The sequence below is a fragment of the Aquila chrysaetos genome, chromosome 19 (assembly GCF_900496995.4).
Source record: "Aquila chrysaetos chrysaetos chromosome 19, bAquChr1.4, whole genome shotgun sequence".
NCBI classification, from domain to species: domain Eukaryota; kingdom Metazoa; phylum Chordata; class Aves; order Accipitriformes; family Accipitridae; genus Aquila; species Aquila chrysaetos.
In genome coordinates this window covers 18518825-18538837 of record NC_044022.1, presented here as the reverse complement: position 1 = coordinate 18538837, position 20013 = coordinate 18518825, and the positions used below count along the sequence as shown (strand labels likewise).

Here is a 20013-nt window from a genome sequence, read left to right as displayed (position 1 = left end):
AAGAGGAAGAATGAATGCAGCAGCTTGGGTGCTGTGCTGGATCCAACCCACTCTGTGCCATACCCTCCTCAGGAGAACTTGGGCAAGTCGGTTTAGCATCGTGTGACAGCATCTACCTGTTAGACAGGAATAGTTATATTTCTCAAACAGAGAAGAGCATTTCAGCAAATACTTCATTAAAAGTTTGTGAGGCCCATAGAAATACCTATAACGGCGGTCATAAACCCCACCAATATATGGATCACAGTCCTTAATGAGCAAATAAAAGGAAAGGAAGGACAACATTACACAAAGGAGTGTTTCTAGAGATTCATTGTTTTACCATTTCCATCTGTCCAACTGATGGCTTTTATCTGCAGACCTGACTGATGCACAGTTTAAAAAAGGGTAAGCAATAGCTTCATATCTCATTGGAGAAGTCTTGCCAAGACAAACTAGTGAAAGAAAGGGTAAAAATGACTGTGGACACAGGCACCAGCCCTGTTATTTCCTTGTTAATTCTATTTCATCAGTTTGGTTAACCTTACATGACAGTGTTCACATACTTGAGTGCACAGGGGTTTTTTTACCACCCGTGACCCAATGATAATAAAACCATACATGATTTAGAAGCAATTCTGATATATTTTTTCTCTGTGAACAAGTTTTATGGTGCAATGTCCCTTGAACTTTCATCCTCCAAGGGACCTTCAGGGCAGAGAAAAACAGACCCCAGACTCAGCAAAATCAAGACACCCTTTTTGTTTTTTAATAGCTGCTAAATATTTCAGTCATGAGTCTTCTCCTTGGACATCATAAGAAGGATGGAACAGGGGAACGAGCCAAATTTAATTGGCTCTTAATTGCCAAAACATTTCCACACAGTGCAGATGCTATTCACTGGTGCTAGAATCTGAGCGCAGGGCCAAATAACTAACAACAACAAAGTTAATTCAATGAGGGGGGTTCATCTCACCACATATAGCTGGCATAGCCAATGCAGAGATAAATGAATTTCTTAAGCTCCAGTGATGCTTTAGAGTTGCTTGCAGCCAACCTGCTCTATTTTGCTATCAAATGGCTTGAGAGAACCAGCTCAAATTTCAATAACTGCTGTTTGCACCAATCCCTTAAAGTGGATTCCTTAACTGTAGTGCAAATCTGCACCAAGAAAAAGAAAAGTTAACCATCAACAACTACACAGCTAGTTATTGCGATCTAATAACGTGAAGGCAAAATGCATATAGACACACACACAAAAATGCATTCAGACAGCAAAGCGCTGCTGCAGATGGGGCAGCGAAAGCTAGAAAAGTTCCCCATCTCAGAAGCGCTGCTTGTGCTGAATCTGAAAGAGGGAAGCAGGGGCTGAGCCCCAGGGGACAGCCCTTCTGCTGCTCTTAGAGCTTGGAATTAGATGCTCAAGTGCGTACTAACGGCACCACGGGTGAAAGAAGCCTTGGAGACGCCGAACTCGCAGCCTGTTTTCTCCTGGGGACACAGCAATCCGCAAATAAATTAGCAAGACATTCCTTAAACCCTCCTCCCCAACGCAAGACAGAAGGAGCTCGAGTTGTCCATCAATACCAGCACTGCTTGCCTGTCACAGAAGAGCAGTGCCCAGAGGCTCTCATTACAATCAGAGCCCTATGCAGCTGAACAAGCTCATTATATTTTGCTCTGCTGATCCCATAAGGCAAACCTGTTCTTTTGAATTAAGGTATCCTTCTGCATGTAATGTGTGGACTGTGCACAAAACAGAAAGCTACATCTGTCTTTTCTTCCTTCCTGCTCTCCTTCCCTCCCTCCCTCCATCCTCCTGCTCAGACCACACAATATTCAGCATCTCCGCTCCCTTCCAAGCTATTCAGAAACCAGACTTATCTTAAGAGTTTTTAATTTTTCTTCAGTTCTCTAGCAAGCTTGACATATGTGAGCTGAAGCAAAATTTCATGTTGTCTCCTTGAAACAAAACAGGGTCAACAAAGAGGCTTGCATGTAATGATTGTCCTTCACAGAAAGTTTGTTCTTTCTTGATGGCAAGCAGCATAGCATTTCACTTGGACATAACTGAAATACGTAACCAGTGACTTTTACACTCTTCAGATCAGCAGTGATCCTTCAGGACAGCAGCCCCTGCCCTTCCCACTCAGACACACTGGCACAGCCCGTGAATTGCCTACTATATCACCCTAACTAATGGATTTTGGTACTTTCTAGTCTTTCTTGCAGCTTATACTAAAAAATAATGGAAAGCATGAGCTCGGTTCACAACTCTGCCAGATTTCATCTTATACCAGCTTAAATGAAGTGCCAGGTTCCTAGATTTGAGCAAAGTGAGTGGGATCTCTCCAAAACACTTCAAACTCTTACTGATGGAGCAATTAGCTGAAATCCTAGAATTGCTTCCATTGAAAACTGCAGTGACAGGAGATACTCTAGGTATGTTATTAAGATCACAGAGTTTCATCTTCACAGTGCCCAAATGCCCAGAACATCAGGTTTATGACTCCTTCACAGGATAACATTACATCTACATGATTTGCCTCATACAAACTGAAAATACATCTGCAGATGAAGCACAAGGAAATGTATGGGACAGTTCTGCCACCATTTATTTTGCCTTGCTCTGGTAATAACAGTCCCATGTGATGGAGAAATTGTCACCAACCACTTCCATTGCTCTATTTTCCCTAACAACGTAAAAAGTATGGCACAAAAAATAAACTACAAATAGCTTTCAAAGTCTTTTGAGAGGGGATGCAAATACCTTTATTTTGGAGAAAACACTGGAAATAAATGCCTGCATTTCAAATACTGTTTAGGAAGCTTCAGCTATCCATGCAAAAAAGGACAATTTAATCTATTTTAAGACCTTCAGAATTGGTTTAGCAAAGGGAAATCAATATAATAAAGAAATTCAATCTTTTATGGTGATTTGCCTAAAAGAGGAAGTAATTGTACCTTAACCATTGCAATATTAGAAATCACCAACAGTAATGTATCTAAAGAACTATCTTAAGCCTTAAAGACATGGTATACAGTGAAGGGAAATACAAAGCTCTAACATCCTTAGGTAACATCATGATGCACCATGCAGAGGAAAGCAAGACCCCAGTCCTCAGAAGTGCTCAGGCATTTGGCTTTTGTTAGACACTTTTGAGTACTTTTTGAAACCAGAGAGGATGCAGAGAACACTTACACCGACAACTCTGGAGGTTGTAGTATAGGTTACTGTTTCCATACTGGTCAAGTGGATTTGACATAGGAGGATTGACCCTGCTCCCATGTGTTTTTTTGGACTATGCAGCAATTTTGCCTTACAAGCTCCCAGAGGACCGAGGGAAGTTCCTTGCAGAGTTTGGTTCTAAATGAGTTTCAGCCATGCACAAACTTAATTTAAACCTCGTATTACAAAGATACCTTGACAGCAATGGATAATTAAGTCATAAAGCAAAGTGTTACATGAAAGCTATTAGGCTCTAAAGCAAATGATTTTTGTATCTTTTCTTTCTGGTCAGTGCGTATAACACAGCTTCTCTCATTGCTTTGGGGGGAGAAAAAATGTCACTACATTCATGACACCAAAGAAAAGCATTGCTTGTCACCTCACTCGACACATCTAATGCCTCACTTTAGGTGCAGATGCTTAGACTGGTAATTTTCTGTCAAATCTGTGACTCACAAAAATCTTGTATTAAAAAACAACAACCAGGAACTCTGAATATCACCCAATTTATCTTCACCATCCAACAACTCAGTACATATCTTCTATTCAAACAGCTTTTGTGTTAGGACTTATCTACTTTACTCTCCAATTCTGCTCATGAACAGCCTCAGCTAGCTGATTAGGCAACACTCAGAAAGGATTTGGCAGCTAGTATCATGGGCCGTCGCTGTTCTGCAGCTGCTAACAATGTTTTCCAGCTGCTAGCTGTCTGGCCGTTCAAAAGCACTTGTGATTCTTACAAACCACTTGACGTGGTTGTAGAAGAACTTTCCTTGGGGCTAGGCTTGCCCTACTGGGCACAATCTCCCAGCATCCAACTCCTGTCCCCATGATTGAGGATAATTAACATCTGGAACAACATACTATAGGATGAGATGGATTTTCTACCACTGCCAGTTTTTAAGACTTGATAGTTGCTTCTGAGCTAAGCTCTAGCATAGATGCCGAGACATCTTCCTTCATGAAATGGGGTTGGCGTATGTGTTTCCTTGGGGGCGCTCAGCTCAGGGTGGTCCAGTTGGCATCCCACAGCCCAGATCTCCCATCCATTTCTCCGAAGAGACAGGCGATGGCTGTTAGATCAACATGGGCCTCTGCTGCCCCTTTAAGCACCCAGAGCTTAAAGCCCAAATTGTTGCATGAAAAAGAAATGTGAAGCGTCTCCCTCATGTACACTGAAGAGCCTGGCATTCAGAATTGAACCGCTCCACCAGTGCCACTCACCAAAATGTTGCTAAAACTGAAATCTAGGCTCATGTCCTGATGAGAAAAAGCCATCCTTGCCCAGTTTATGCAAAACTAGACCATCATAACTGTCTCCTTTGACTTGATTGTTCGTGCTCCCCTCTGCTTTCACACAGAGCATACACTTGCTCTGCTACCCCAGGGGCAGCAGCAGTGTATGCTGTTTTCTGTGGCATTAAGCAGCATGAAGACGGACTTGTGGTACAGCTGAGACACTTATCTAACAGTTTACCTGCTTCTTCAAACCCTGTTTGGGGAAGGGCCAGAACAGCAATCAGTGCTGCTAAATTTCTGCCCTCCTTAGAGACCAGTAAATACAGTTTTTGCTTATGTCTTACATGAAATATAAAGGATGACATGGTAGGCAACTCCTTTTTCCCTCCCAGTTTCTTTCATGTGTTTAGGGGCATAATATTGTCCATTTTCCCGTTTATTGTAGCTGTAAACTTTCTTTTCTCCCTTCTTCACTAACACTTACTAATAAAACACCAACAAAAGATGCTGCCTCCTTTAACAGGTTCTATGAAAGAAAACAGCCTCCAGGGTCCCTCACTGAAAGCATGGGGACAAAAATTAAATTGCTAATGTGCAGGTAGGCGTATAGGAGTGAATGAATGATGCTGCTCCCTTTTACCCAGAGAGTCAAGAATGAAGTCACTACTGTCAACAACCACAACTCTTTAGCACTTGTTTTTCTTTTTCAAGAGCCTGGTGCTTGGATTTCTGTAACTATGGAAATTGTGAAACTATTTTTAAACTAATATAAGCCATTTTTAAAACTATGATAAAAGTGGATATGAGGGCAGAAGGGATCATTGTAACTCTCTCTTGCATAATGAATCAAAGAACTTCACTAATAATTTCTGCATCAAACTACTATAACTTCTGTTTGAACTGTTTAAAAAAACATCCTTCAAGACATCCGGTGGCAGATAATTCCCCCCAGTCTCACACTGCTGCTCAGTAGTAGGCAGGTATGTATCAATTACATCAACAGGCTTTATCAAGAACTATGCTCATGCTTCCAAACTGCAGAATGAAAACCAGCTGTAATGTTTTGTCTTATACCGTTCACTTTGAACAAAGCAATGATGTCATCTTCCAAATATTTTGAAAGGTTTAGGCATCTTTTATTTTCAGTCAGCTTTCTCCCCTTCTCAACTGGGAGTATTGCAAGTTTGCATAAAACAGTTCATGACTGCTAATAAGCCACAACTATGCTATGATAAACAGAGCTAAGTCAAACTTGCATTCTAGACTGCTTGGTACTTAGAAAATATATGCACATGGAGCTTAGATTTTGCATGTATGTTGCTGCACAAATCTCTCAGAGGATACAGGTTTTTCCCCACATCTCTCTACATCTGAAAGATTGGTACTTGTTTCTTCAAAGTTTCTTAGATTTCAGGTCTGAGCCCTGTTGCAGTTAGCAGCAAAATTCCCCTTGACTTTAAGGGGATTGATTCACTCTGTGTTGACGGTATCTGAACTTGACGTCTTTAGAAACAGAACAAAAGTGTCTTTATTTTGCACTAGAAATTACTGGGGCATTGTACTGATACTCTGAACAAATATAGTCTCTGTCTTGAGGAATTTATGACCCACATTTGAGTTTAATGTGCAGTCCTAAATATTTCAAGATATTGACTTGGTCTTGTTTGATATTATGTGGATGTGTCCACATAAGTCTTTGTAGGATCTGAGCGCAAACATGTAGTGCACAGTATGAATTACTGTCCTTTTTCTTCCCATTTTCATTATGGTTTCAACAAAATCTAGATCCAATACTTGCATTTTTAGTGACATGATTACTCCTGTAACATGACTGTTGTTTTTTATAAATAGCTAACTGCCTTTGCCCCATTGCCATTGTTGCTCTTACCACTTGGTAAAAATCCCAAATGACAGGAAAATGCCCTTTACTTATAGTGGAGGTCTTATTGTCATGGAGCTCAACCCTGCACTGGTCTGCAAACTCAACAGGATAACCTGGTATCACCGCAAGTCACATTAAAATAAAAAAAAGAAAAAAGAATGAAAAATAAGAGACAAAATCCCAAACCACTAAAAACACCTATAAACATTCTTCTCTATAAACAGCTTGAGTTTCTTTTAAATGTCATTACCAATTCCTTAAGCAGGTATCTCTTTTTTTATCAAGTAATCAAAATTCCCTGAGACTCAGGTTTTCTGAGGGCTCAGTGCTGCTGGCGAGATAGTTAGCTTCTAGCCTGCATTTTTAAATAAATCTTGGAGCGCTTCAAAAACAGTAATTTTCATGCTTAATGTACAATGCTACACAAAGCATTTAAAGTGCTTGTGTGGGCACTTCTGAAAGGCTCCTTCACTTGGCACTTTCCCATCTGATTTCAGCAATATGGGCAGGCCACGTGTTTTTTTCAGTGGAAAACAGGATAGATGTTATTTTAGATGAGAGAGCCAATTGCACACAACTGAAAGGACTGTGGAAGACCTGATTTCTATTTCTGGCCTCGTCCCCAGGAGAATTGTTCCTGGGTGACACTGGTAACTCACATCAGAGTGCCATGCCTCAGTTTCTCCTCTGTAACAAGAGAACATCTTTTGTAAAGCACTTCACAGAAAGCCTTTTACACAAAATCACTCCATGAAAGTTCTCCACCCCTTTTTAAAATTAAAAATCTCTTTGCCTTTACAACGAAGACTGCATGACAAACGCATAGGTCACGATTTTTCCCCTTGTTGAACACCAAGGAAGATGTTGCCTTTGTTTCTAATGCGAACTGAATTGGGTTTCTAGGCCATGATCCTGCTAGCTGGTTGCTCTTTTATGTGCTTAAATCTAGGATTCAGGGGGAATCTCAGCGGATGCACTGTCTGAGCATCATCACTTCCAGAAGCCACAACTCACTACTTGCTCTAGTTAGACACAAATTATTTTCCTCTAAAAAGAAAAACGTTCTCAAGACAGTTACAAATAAGATACAAGTTTTATTCCTGGGGTATTATTTATGAAATATTATCTGTTTCTTGGCTCGGATCTTAAGCTGTACTAAACTGGCATGGATCCATTACAGATCCATTATCATTAAAATGAGTAGCAATTGAGAACCAGATGGCACAATGGTTTAGGGCACTAACTTTCTGCAGCCTATTTGTCTAGACTACTCCATGATAAGAATTGAATAACACCATTTGGCTTTGTTTGAGCTGAAACTTTCAGCAGCTTTTCAAAGATGACCTTCAAAAATATGTATTTGAAGATACATATATATATAAAAATCAGGATCTTGTATTTTCTGGTTTTCTGTGACATGAAAATGACCAGTATTTTTGTGCATACACAAGAAGCCTGCCTTAATTTACTAAGAATATATGACAAAGAAAGGTTTGTAAGTTTATAACTGATGGCAAGTAAATGTACTTGGAATACTCTGTTATTCTATTACACCTGCTAGGTTCTAAGTTCTTCTTTTTTCTCCAAAGTTCAACACTTTGTCACACCATTTAAATAATAAGATAGTGCTCAATTTACATTGTCTCCTTATTTGACTACAAAGAAGTGCTGTTATTTCTCTATGTGCACATTATGAAAACAGTTACCAAAATACTTTCTTATTTCCTGCCTGTGTTTATAAAAAAAAAAAAGAAAAAGAAAACTTTGGAAAGGTTTTAAAAAGAAAAAGCAAATTACTAGAGAGAGACCTTTTAAGTAAACCTTATCCTGCAAGAAAGTTTTATTTATTTAATTTGTGCAAAAGAAGGGTAAGTTTTAAAATGACCGCCAACCTCTTGTATGGAGGTGTCATTTCAGATGGTACAGGACTTTCTTGTTTAGCAGAAAATGGTATAGTAAGATAGCAGAGACTGGAAACTGAAGTTAAAGAAATTAATGTTTTACATACGTGAAGTAATTGACAACTGAAACAAGCTGATCTAAAGGCTTGTGAATTTTCCAGTTTTTAACATCTCAATTTAAAGACCGGATGTCTTTCTAAATTCATGCTCCAGTTGAACCAGAAGCTTGCTGCAGGGATTACCGGGTAATGCTCTATGGCTTATGTTAAGAAGGGACTCAAATTAGCTGGAACATAACAGCTCCTTCTGTTCTTAAAATCTGTGAATCATCCAAGAACATTTCCACCAAACCCACAGAAGATAAGAATGAAGACTGCAAATATTTCTGAAGGGGAAAAAAAAAGAAGCAAATAATCCCTCCAAAAGACCCACACACGTATTTGAGGATTTCAGCAGTATCTTGAAAATATGAAGTACAGCTGAACTGTCAAGTCACTTGCATACAGACAAATTTGCTAAAAAGCTGTAATGCCAGTAGCATTTCTGGCGCATCCCTCTCAAGCACTGTTTCGTGCAGTGTCAGCCTCTCTCCTGCCTTTTTCACCCACCAACCTAATTTCTCACTCTCGCACTTCTTTTATCACTTCCCTTATCATTCCGCTCTTTCGGGTTTTTTTTCTTTTGACATTATCAGGCCCAGCTACGAGAGACACTTCTCTCTGGTGTCGCAAGGTAATTGCACATCCTTCCCTTGTGCACACAGCACAGGGGGTCAGGAGCAAAGTGGAGTCAGCAAGAAAAGACCAAAAGACCCTGGTGGGATGGAGTGACCTAGGACCCCACTGCTAGCACCAGCCACCCTGTCACTTGCTGGACCCTACAGCCCAATTAATGAGCATAATGGTGTCTTCTTCGGGAGCAATCCTCTGTAGCCTGTGTCAGCACTTCAGCAGTTCTTGCATTTTATGAGTGAATCCATGTGGTAAAAAGGTAAGAACCTTATGGGTGAAGCGGGCAACTAAGGAAAGCATAAGCTTGATACCATCGTGAGGAAAGCTCCTGCAGAAATGTCCTAAGAGTGAAACTCTGAAAAGTTTTTCATGAGATATAGGAGCCCTGACGCTCCTTGTCAAAGTAAGGAGTCTTGATAAGACTCATTGCAAGAAGTTTAGTTTGTCGACAGGCCTGATCATGTTGGTGTAACTCACCTCGGTGACTTCAGCACGCTCATGGAGTGAGGGAGAGAAGGAACAAGCTGCAAGTATGTCTGTGATTTGGTTCGCGTGCAGAGGCTCTTCCCAGGCGGGTCCGCTCGGAAGCAGCTGTGCACCCCAACCCATTTGGCTGCCCACAGCTGCAGGTTTATTCTTAGTTTCAGGAATTCAAATCCTCACGGACATAGCGATGGCTTCATGTCAGCTAGGAGACAGATTTTCTCCTCAAAATATTACTCTCTGTGGATGCTTGGGTTTCCTGATGAGGTGGATGAGGGGTGTCTAGAGACATCTGATTTCTGAACCATGCATTTCATCCTCTGACTTACACTTCAGGTATCAAAAAGCTTTGCCTAGGTTAGTCTGGTCTGGCTAGTTCAGTAACCTGTAGCTACGTGCAGTGCAGTATGTTTCATTAAGAAACTCTACTGTAGGCATTTACTGGAGAACATAATTCCATATTCCTTCCCCAATAACTATAATTTTTCCAAGACACCGTTCCATTATCATGCGAGAGAAGGGTAAGATAAAGCCAAGCTCATTCTGCTCTGCAACCTTGTAAAGAGAAGTGAGAGGACGCACACTGCAGGTTAGGCTGACTGCATGGATGCTGTACCGATGTGCTGGCACAGTACTGCATCTCAGCCCACAAGGCCATGATGAGAACCAGTGCTCATGATGCCACGCTTCTTGTGGACACACAGTGATAAGTCAACCAAGTCAAGGTGATGTGTCGTGTGACTTTACAAGCCTTGATCTTTGTAAACTCAGGCGCCTCTATAATCTCCTCCATGTGCCAGAATAGGTATTTGCTCCTTGGCTAAGCCAAGACCAGCAGAATAAACTCAGGCATAAAAAGATCCTGCCTTTCTCCCTTCATCAACCAGGGGTGCAATGCATGTTTCTTTTACACATTTACCCCAGCAAATCCAGAACAATGTGCATGCATAATCTAGAAAACTTCTTCCAGCCATTTCAGTGCACAGACATCTTCTCTGAGAACAAACATGTACCCAAAATGATACTGCTGTTTCCTGGGAAAGAGTTCAGGTCTTAATATAATAAATGTGCAAGAACATAATTCAGGCCAGAACATCATGTTTCCTATTTCTTTCAAGAATTGATGGATTCTAGTTTGCTTATTTAGCTTTTAATATCTATTACTATGTCTCTGAATATCCTGAGAGATGCTGAACAGCTTCCTATCCAGTCTACTTCCTTTGGACGTCTGTCTCTTAAACATGGGCAAACTTTTGTCCTTTCTACCTACTAAACCCTGCTTAGTCAAGCTATTCAGCTAAAAGTCATTAATAAAATTTCTCTTCTATTTTTAACCTTCCATATTCTTAGGATTTCCTTCAGCATTACAAGCTCCAGCTCATGCCTCATGACAATGTCTCATTAAAATTACCTTACTGCTCAGGTTTTATGTAGTACAACCAGCCATTGCTCAGCTAAAGTCAATGAAGGGACACTGATTTAGAGACCTGTCTGTTCATTGTCTTCATTTCTGTTAACCGACCTTTCAATGAAAATGAGCATAGGGAATAGAAAAAACTGACATGGGAATAAGACAAAATACATTATGAAGATGAACGGGTTTTCTACCTTGCTGAACACAAGTATTTCACTTGAAAGACAACCCCTAGGGAAATTAGGACATGTCAATATTCTTCAAACAGTTTCTAAATTAACTATAATAAATGATACATTTCTGTAACAAGCAAGCAAATTTGCATCAATTAATGATGCTATAAACAGAAATCTATTGCTTTTAAGAACATAAGCAAACTTCTCTTTCAGGTGCCAAAGTTTGACTGATTTTATATAGTAGATGAATCAGTCAATCTTGCCAAGTAATGTGGCTGAAAACATGTATCATTTTGTCATGCAAGGCCACTATAACTTCAAATAGCAACAGAGCTCCATACTACCAGCTATTTGTTGTATGATCTTCAAAGAGCTGAAGCATCCACTGAACAGAAGACAACAGGCACTTATTCACCCATGAATGTGACAATGTGTAATATCGCTAGTAGACTGTACTTGCCAAGAATGCTAGTAATAAATTGAATGTAGGGAAATGGAAGTCAGACACCTTAGGAATGATTTATACAGAAATAAGTCTGTTCTTTGAGGAAGGACAATAAACTAGTTTCTCAAGACCAGTCTGACAGTGTCTGTACCGTAAGTGAAAACATCTAAGCCAAGCAAAGCATTCTACTGCCATGGAAAAGTAACTGTTCCAGTGCTCCAAAGGATAAGGAGAAAAGTAATAATTCATGGAAGTCCTAGTAAAACAAGTAGACCAATCCATCTACATAAGGTGCCTCCCACAGTTTCATATATTGTACCTCCATAGTATTCCAGTAGAACAGTGACAATGGATCATGCAATCAGTAAATTTAGAGGGATAAAATCCTGTCTCCCTTGAAGTCAATGCAAAATTTCACCATTTTCAGAATCAGGATTTCAGCCTTGAGTGCTTTTATTTTCAAGTATTCACAGTGAGGAGATGACTGGTTTTCAGCACTGAGCCCCTCTGTCTGTTGTCTGCTCTTAAAAAAAATCGTATTATCGGATTTTAGGAGCTGTATTTAACACTTAGCTCCACTGGTGTCTTGTGCATTTCAGGAACCTGCTAACAATAATTAAAATAAATAACTTTGCTTATTTCCATCATCATTGCTGGATTGGCTCCAGACATTTTTTCTTGCTTCTTCTCCCTCTGTCCATCCTGCACTAGCCTTCTTTCATGGCTCACTCTGGCCACGGATAATTCTTTTTCCCCTTCACTGCCTCTTTTCAAGACTTAGCTGAAAGTGACTGTTTCTTTTAACCAATATAATAACAAGGAGCATTTATTGTTTTGTTCAGGTACGTCACTTGGGAGAAGAGGTTTCATCCAGGATACTCAATACATGCAAGACCTCCTAAACGCACAACACTACTCTTTTGATTTGCTTGTACATCCATCCCTAAAAAGGGCAGAAAAAAAATGTCTTCTAGTGCTTGCAGGCTTCCAGAGGGGAGCCTGCTAAAATCCAAGGGAATCTGTCACCATAAATGATGGAATCCCACAAGAGAAGAGTGGGGATTAGCCTGACAAAACATCTGCCTATGTCAACACAGTGTCAAGTGAAACAAAGCTTCACCAAACACTGATCCAGGCAACTTAACGTCTGCACTCCACCACCACCTCCCCACTGACAGCTGGGCACGCTTGCAAAGCATGTCTGCTTCTCCCTGGCACCGCTGAAAGACTGCAAAGCTCAGCGTCAGTGTCGCTCCCTGACAGCTCTGCCTCAGGGCTTCACACCAAAAGCATGTACAGTGCTATAAACGCTTCACTCTCCCTCACTGCAAATAGATAAAGATTTTATTTCTCCCAAGAAGACAATCTTACTTACTTGGGATAGCGCCTCTGCTGAAAGATGGGAAGAATCTCTGTATCTTGATTTGAATGTAGAAGCAGTAAATCCCGAAATCTTTCTGTCAGGACAAAGAAAAAAAGAAGAAAAGAAAAAAAAACAAACCCAGACTGTGACTCTGCATTATAAGTTCAGGCCACAAGTAAGCAAGCAGTAATATCAGTGAACTCTCTTCTCCAGCAATATTTACCAGAGGACAAAGCTAAGTGTATAGGGAATACTATCTATATATTCATACAAAACTGCTGCTAAGACTAGAAATCGCTGTTTCCTGTAAACCCTTTTAATATTTTAAAATGTCATTTTTTTCATCCAATATTGAATTCTAGTAGTGCTTACAAGTTTCTGAGGCCTGCATACAGGTCTTCTGGGTATCATACACAGACAGCCATAAACAGTCCCTGCCTTGAAGAGCTTAGTCTAAACAGAAAGAAGGAGCAACTAAGAATTCACCAGTCACTCAAGGATCACAGTAATCTAAACAAACACAGATTAATTAATTAATCTAAATCAAATTGCAGTACGAGTCCTTGGGTAACTGATTCATCGGTATTTTCAAGGATGGCTGGAAGACTGGATTGCTTTTTGTTTATTACTATATACTTAAAAAACTGCATTATAGGATCACCTGCAGTAGGTAAGGTTTTTGTAACTTAGCTTCACCAACCACCAAGTGAAGGTGTGGTTGTGGTTTGTGTGATGCCTTTTTCTTGAGGTGGTTAGATGCAAAGTGTAAGCGGGATCTGTAGGAGCTTCTATAAGTATCAATTTCTCAGCTCCTGGAACATGGGAACCTCCTCAAAATTCAATGGATACACAAATTCAGGGATAGAAGGGAATTTTCCATCCAGGTCAAATTCCCTTAGCACAGCCCGGAGCTCTCCATAGCATGGGACATGCTTTGTTTCCTGCTTTCCTTCCATCACCTGCAACTTTTATCTAACCAGTCCTCCAGTGGCACAGAAACCTAGGACACTGGTGATGTCCTTCCCACCTTCGCATCTCCTACTCTTCCTGCAATACCTTAAACTGTGGCTTGAAGTCTTCAGCTACAGGTTTTACCCTTCATTTCCTAAACCACAGTTTGTAGCCTGTGTTGTGTGTAACAGCTGTACTATGCGTTTCTCTACACTAGCTATCTCTTCCATGTAAGTTTTTCATTCTGGGAACTGAACCTGAGGATAAGGGTAGTCCTTCCTCCCCTTATATCCCTATGTATCTCAAAATATCCTCTAACACCGGGTTTACAGATAAGGAAATCAAGGGACAGAAAATCAGTGGACAAAAAATGTGAATCTCCCAGCTCCAAAAAGGAACCATAGCAGCTTTCTTACTTCTTACAGGTTAGTATATGATGGCTTTCTTAACATTCAGCTTTATGTACTGTTATGTCATCATAATTAAGCTTCATTAATTTGTACACAATTCTGCTATGTAGCCTCTAAAATGGAAAAAAAACCCCAAACTCATACTTCATAGAGTTATAACACTTTGAAGAAAGCATAATAAATTCAGAAGAAAAATTCTCTTGTTAAGGGCTCAGTTTTAAGGGTCAATTGTCTCAGATGGTCTGATCTAGTCATTCATCACCTGGCTAAGACGCATTGCAAACATCTTGGAGAAGATACCAGGATCTGCCAGTGAAGAAACAAGGGTTGATACTTAGTATCTTCATTCCTTTACTTCTACACCTCTTCAGGTTCAACTTTGAAAGAAATAACCACTTGTACCTCCAAAATTCTTACCACATCTTCAAAATGTAACTTGGCTTTCCCTGTACCTAGCTAGGACAGAGACTGGATGTGGCCAACAACAATAAATGCAATGCTGTAAAGATGGAAGTGAAACTCAATGAGCATCCTTCAGGGAACAGCCTGCTCATTGTCTTGACAAAAAGCCTGCCATTACAGCTACTTCTTGAACTCTTCTTGAATTTTTAGGAAGATGCAGAGATTTCCTTTTTTCTCAGTCCTCTGGTACATAGCAATATACTGTACACGGGCATGCCCTGTCATCCTTAAAGATGATACACTACGATCTTCAAAAGCCACTGGACGAGAACTGAAATGCTTCAGGAAGCTTCCACTGGTGCAAAATATACAATTGTCTATGTTTCAGAGCAAGCACATTAACCTCCACCCCTACCTCAGGAATCTCCCAATTCAACTGAAGCTACCAGTGTATTTCTAGGAACCCTTTATAAAAAGGCTTCGTAGGAACAACAGACTTTGTGTGTGCCTGGTGGAGGAATGAGATGGAAGTTTTCAATGGCAAACACCAAACGATAGTACTTCCTTCCACGACTTGAGGGTTTTGACCTCCAGAACATGGTGCAAGTCACCACGATGAAGGATTTGTCTTTGGGGCGGTCTGATTTATTTATTTTTTAGGGCTTATAACCAGGTGCGACAGCAATGCAAAGCATTGGGAGACATGGTCTTCTTCAGTTCAGTACTGCACAACACCACATTACATGTGAGTGAGTGAGTGAGGCTGGTCTGGCAGACCTTGCAAAGGGCCTGTAACTCTCTGGGAGAGACAAAACACATCTTGGCGAGGGCGCAGATATGTCCCGCTCCGTTGTTCTGCCCGAGATGGACAGCACCCAGGCAGACAGCCATATTCCATCTCTATCCCCTACTCCGTGACTCTTTTTTCTTGTGCTGCTGCCCTTTCCCATTGATCCAGGCCACCTGGCTGCACTCCAGGACTCAGTTCAACAAGCTGCGATCTTGAAAATATTTTGAATAGTAATGTGACAGGGCTGGCCAGTACTGGAGTGAAAGCAGCCAAGTTATGGCATCTGAATTGGCCTAAACAGCTTCCCTACTGGATCTTGTTTTCGTTAAAGTCAACTTTTATTCCCCCCCCCCCCCCCATGGCAAATTTCCCAGGCAGATGGATTTTCTTTTCACCATATGACTTTACTCATTTTTCCATGGCAACACTTACGCTATATGGTAGCGTTCCACCTCATCTCAAATACATACTACAACTTCCTCCAGCACATGTAGCCTCCACGACCTGTAAATCCTCTTAAGAGAAATGGCACACTGAACAGAAGCTTTTTGGATTAACTTGTCCCATAGGACCATTATGTACATGCTTCACCCTCCAGGTCTATGATACTCTGATATTACACATATGTGTGTACAGTACAAAAGTCATACTGGTGCAAATGACATTATTGCCTCTAAGGACTATCCAGCAAGGTGATGAGAGAGGTGACGAGAGCTTTGGCAGCTACTGACAGAACACAGGTACTTTTGGTACTCTTAACAAAAGTGAGTATCAGAAGTCTAACGCTTGACAAGAGAAGGCTTTTCAATTTGCAAGAAAAAAATCACAATGATTCCTTCCAAGGGGGGGGAATTTTTTTCAAAAACCTAAGATTTTCTTCTAATCCATGCCACAACAACAAATGAAAGATTTGAGAACTGATTAAACTAGTAACTGGAGCATTTTTACACTATCTTGATTTGCAATCACTAGTTGATCAATAGAACCAAACCAAGTCACAGAAAATCTTACCATTACTTGGATCATTTTAGAGAGACATCTCCCAAAATTGAATCTTTTCCATCACTTCCTACAGTTTAATACCCAAAATGTGATGCTTTTGTCTACATGTTGGTCTGGTTTGTTAACAAAACATGAATAACATTTGCTTAACCAAGTCTTAAAAGGCTTACTTCTGAAAATCTGCAATTATCTTCTCTGTCCCTCATTCTGTCCATGCAATTTGCATTAGTTTAAGTCTGTACTAGCTAGTCTCCTAATGATTTTTTACATTGTTCTGAGACCAATTATGCCATTGATTGTTTTGTCACTCTGCTGAGTGTGACACTGCAGACATCATCTCACTGATTCTCCCGTAAGTCTGTCGACAGGACAAAGTTCTCACAGACATCAAGAATGGTTGCACAGTCACACCTTATGCTCAAACTTCTCTTTTCAACACGCTGAGTGTCTCCACTTCCTCCTGGCTTTCATTTTGAGCGTACAGTTCCTTCCAAATCCTTGATCACTGAGAAGTCCTCAGTTAAATTTAGGCAGTCTCACTGGGATCATATGTTTAGCTAAATGTGTAGCACAGTTACCTGTGATGACTAAGGGCTGGATGTAATAACACAATCTTATACCCTGTCCTCCTAAGTCAGGAAGGTTGTAGACTATAAAGGAGAAAAGAAAGTTTGCCGTTGAAAGCTTTAGAGATTTAATCTGTCCTCTTACATATATCTCTCTTCCCTGCCTCTCATCTAATTCTTCTTCCCTCTTTTCCACCCTTTGTTCCTCCTCCCCCCTCCCAGCTCAACATATTCCCAAATCAGCTGCTGGAATCTCAGTATAAACGCCCACTAACGTCTTTGTAATACCTGTAATGACAAACCAGTTACCAATTTACAAGGACAGAAGGATGCATTTCAAGGGAAATTCTCCCTTTGAAATATTTAGATGCATGTCGTTGTTGTTCTCAAGCAGAATGGGGTTCTGCTCGCCATGGTGAGTAAATGGTAATGCCAGAAAAAAGTGTGCAAGAATGGACGTATGGTCTGAAGCCCATTCAAACTGCTTACACAGTCAAGTTTCCTTTTTTCCAGGTTACGCTATTAGGGAGGTGGAAAGAGACACAAAGGGAAGTTTTATGATAATATTTTAATACCTGGGGCTCTGAAAGCAAAGAAAAATAATTTGTATAGAAGGTCCCTGTGAACTAAAAACTATTATTATTCACATTCTGTAGACAGACACTATGACACAGGGAGCACTGGCCTTGTTTTCTGAAGCTGTCACATCCCTGAAGCTCTTACTGCTTTAGCACTTTGAAGATGATGCCAAAAGTCAAACACTGCAGTTCTGTCAGGTTTGACTTTAAAAGTCAGGTCTTGTGGCTCTTCTTTCCTTGCTCCTTCTTGTTACAAAATATTTTACAGAAAATAACAGCAAAGTCAATCCGCTGAATTCCAAGGGTCTTGAAAAATCAAATTCCTGCTCATTCAGAGTTTGATGGGTCTGTACCTATGAGGCCACAGCAGTATATAACTGAAGTCCGAGATATTACTGTTTTGTTTATCCAAACCACCTTTTAAATAGCAGCTTCAGACCACACTGAACCTCTAATAAAAACAGGTTGAATTGCATGCAATCGACTCAATTAAGAACACTGTAAAACTGATGGTAATTGGTTTTTATGGAATAAAGATTTTTTTATATCAGTTTTATGGATTATTTTTAAAATCAAAGTTCATAAGAATGAACAGATACGGGACTAAAAAGCAACCAGAGAATAGGAGAACAGAATAATGTCATCAGTTATAAAGTACAGAATATTGTGGTCCAGAAGGCTAGCTGTCTACCAAAAGGTCTATCCATAGTGACACTCTCATGCATTTCGTTATTTTGCAGTCATGTTTCTGTAAGTACCTGTAGCACTTCTGCATTCATTGAGACACAAATCTCAGTTCCATCTTTCACGACATGGACGCTTGCAAGCCCTGCAATTTCAAACTAAAAAAATCTGCCTAGTTTTATGCAAAATACAGAGTGGTCTGGAGCACCTTCTGTGTCATGAATAGCTCCTCAGCACCTTGCAATCATTTAAAAAAAAAAAAAAAATTAAGTCAGCTTTCTTAAGACTGCCAACTGCATTTAAAAGGATTTGAGACCCACTAATCTGACTTGTTTTCAAGCTCTGTAAATTTGGAAATGCTGTCATAAGTAGTTCCTCAGTGCCTTGTAAAAAGAAAAAGCATTCAGGAAGAAGACTTTGCCAGTTAAGGGCTATAAAACTATGATGAGCAACAAGATGGCATAAAACTGAAATGTCCAATATTTTAGTTTGACCTGTGGCTCATTAATGGCCGAAGTTGCTGAAGTTAAGGAAGTGTCACTTCTCTTCTCTTGAAGAGTCAGTGCTACAAATATTCTCCATCAGATTAAAAGAGGAGGAAAGAAAACAATGATGAGGTAATGTTGATGAGGTAAAGGTTCCAAAATGATTACATCATAAGCCTTGGAATTCCCCTGAAACATACATATTTTGTGGATACAAAGAGACAAGCTTTTTGACCAGCTTTAACCTCCATGATTCTCAGTCCATTAAGCCTCACAGAGTTTAATTCTCCTGTTTTTTCACTACCATTTCCTTCCCTCCAGATCAGTCATCTGAAAGAATAATTAGAACCCACCATTTACAGAGATACTAAAAAAAAAAAAATTAAAATATAGCAAAACCCCAGAAAGTTGAAAATTTTATTTCAAAAATTGCTGTTTAAATTTATTTAAGGGAAATAGATAAGCTTTTACAGAAAGGCAACTGGTCTCTTCATTTTCTAAGCTAGGTGAGTAAACAGCGATCGTCCGTCCTTCTGTTCAACATTTTCTTTTGCAGGATTTTAGTTTATTTAAGGAGAGGGGACAAAATAAGGAGATCAACTAATCATTACACAGGTCAGCAGTGAACCTTCCAGTCACTCTGGACGTGCAGAATAGTCCTCCTTTCTTTGAAGAAAGTCTCTGTACACCCTGCGTTCCCTCCTAACCTGCATTTGCTTCCTAAAAAAAAAAAGTCGGCTCCTTCTTTTTCTCTAGCTATGTGCTTACCAGCTGGAAATCATTCTCCCTCCCTGATTCTGGCATCAGCACATCCTTTCCCTGCTGGAACTCTAGGTGCTTTCCTATGCCTTTAAAATACCCCACCTACTATGTCAAAATTAGCTTGGACAGATTTATTTCTGTCTAGACCTCCCTCATTTACACTATAATCACACATACTGCATCATTTCTGTGTGTATACCCATATATCAGCCAATGAATAAACAGAGTAAAAGGCAGTTCTCGTCCAAGGAACCTTAAAAGGTTGGAAGATGAATGATGGGAAAGAAAAAGCATCACTTGCTTAGTTTCAAAACAGGGAAGAGAGATGCTGAGGACCATATTTAGACTGCATTTTGTACGTCTAACTTGACGAGACAGCAGGGAGTGACCCAGAGTGCTATGAGCTACGCTGCCAGACTCGGGTTCCCCGGCCAGCCAGTGAAGAGAATTGGACACAACACCAAAGTTAAGCAGCCTTGATGCTCAATACTGAGTCAGAAATTCTTCTGTAGGTTATACAGCAACTCCCTGACAGAGCTGG

The 20013-nt window shown here is 40.3% G+C and overlaps 1 protein-coding gene across 2 annotated transcripts in view; it reads right to left on the bottom strand.

The window, feature by feature from the left end:
* The window catches only part of NOX4 (NADPH oxidase 4), a 117637-nt gene that overhangs the window by 34467 nt on the left and 63157 nt on the right, over positions 1–20013 (bottom strand). For both annotated transcript variants that reach the window (XM_030042543.1, XM_030042542.1), the window contains exon 13: positions 12855–12936. In XM_030042543.1, the coding sequence (XP_029898403.1) occupies positions 12855–12936 (82 nt within the window). The remainder of the gene's footprint in view (positions 1–12854; positions 12937–20013) is intronic.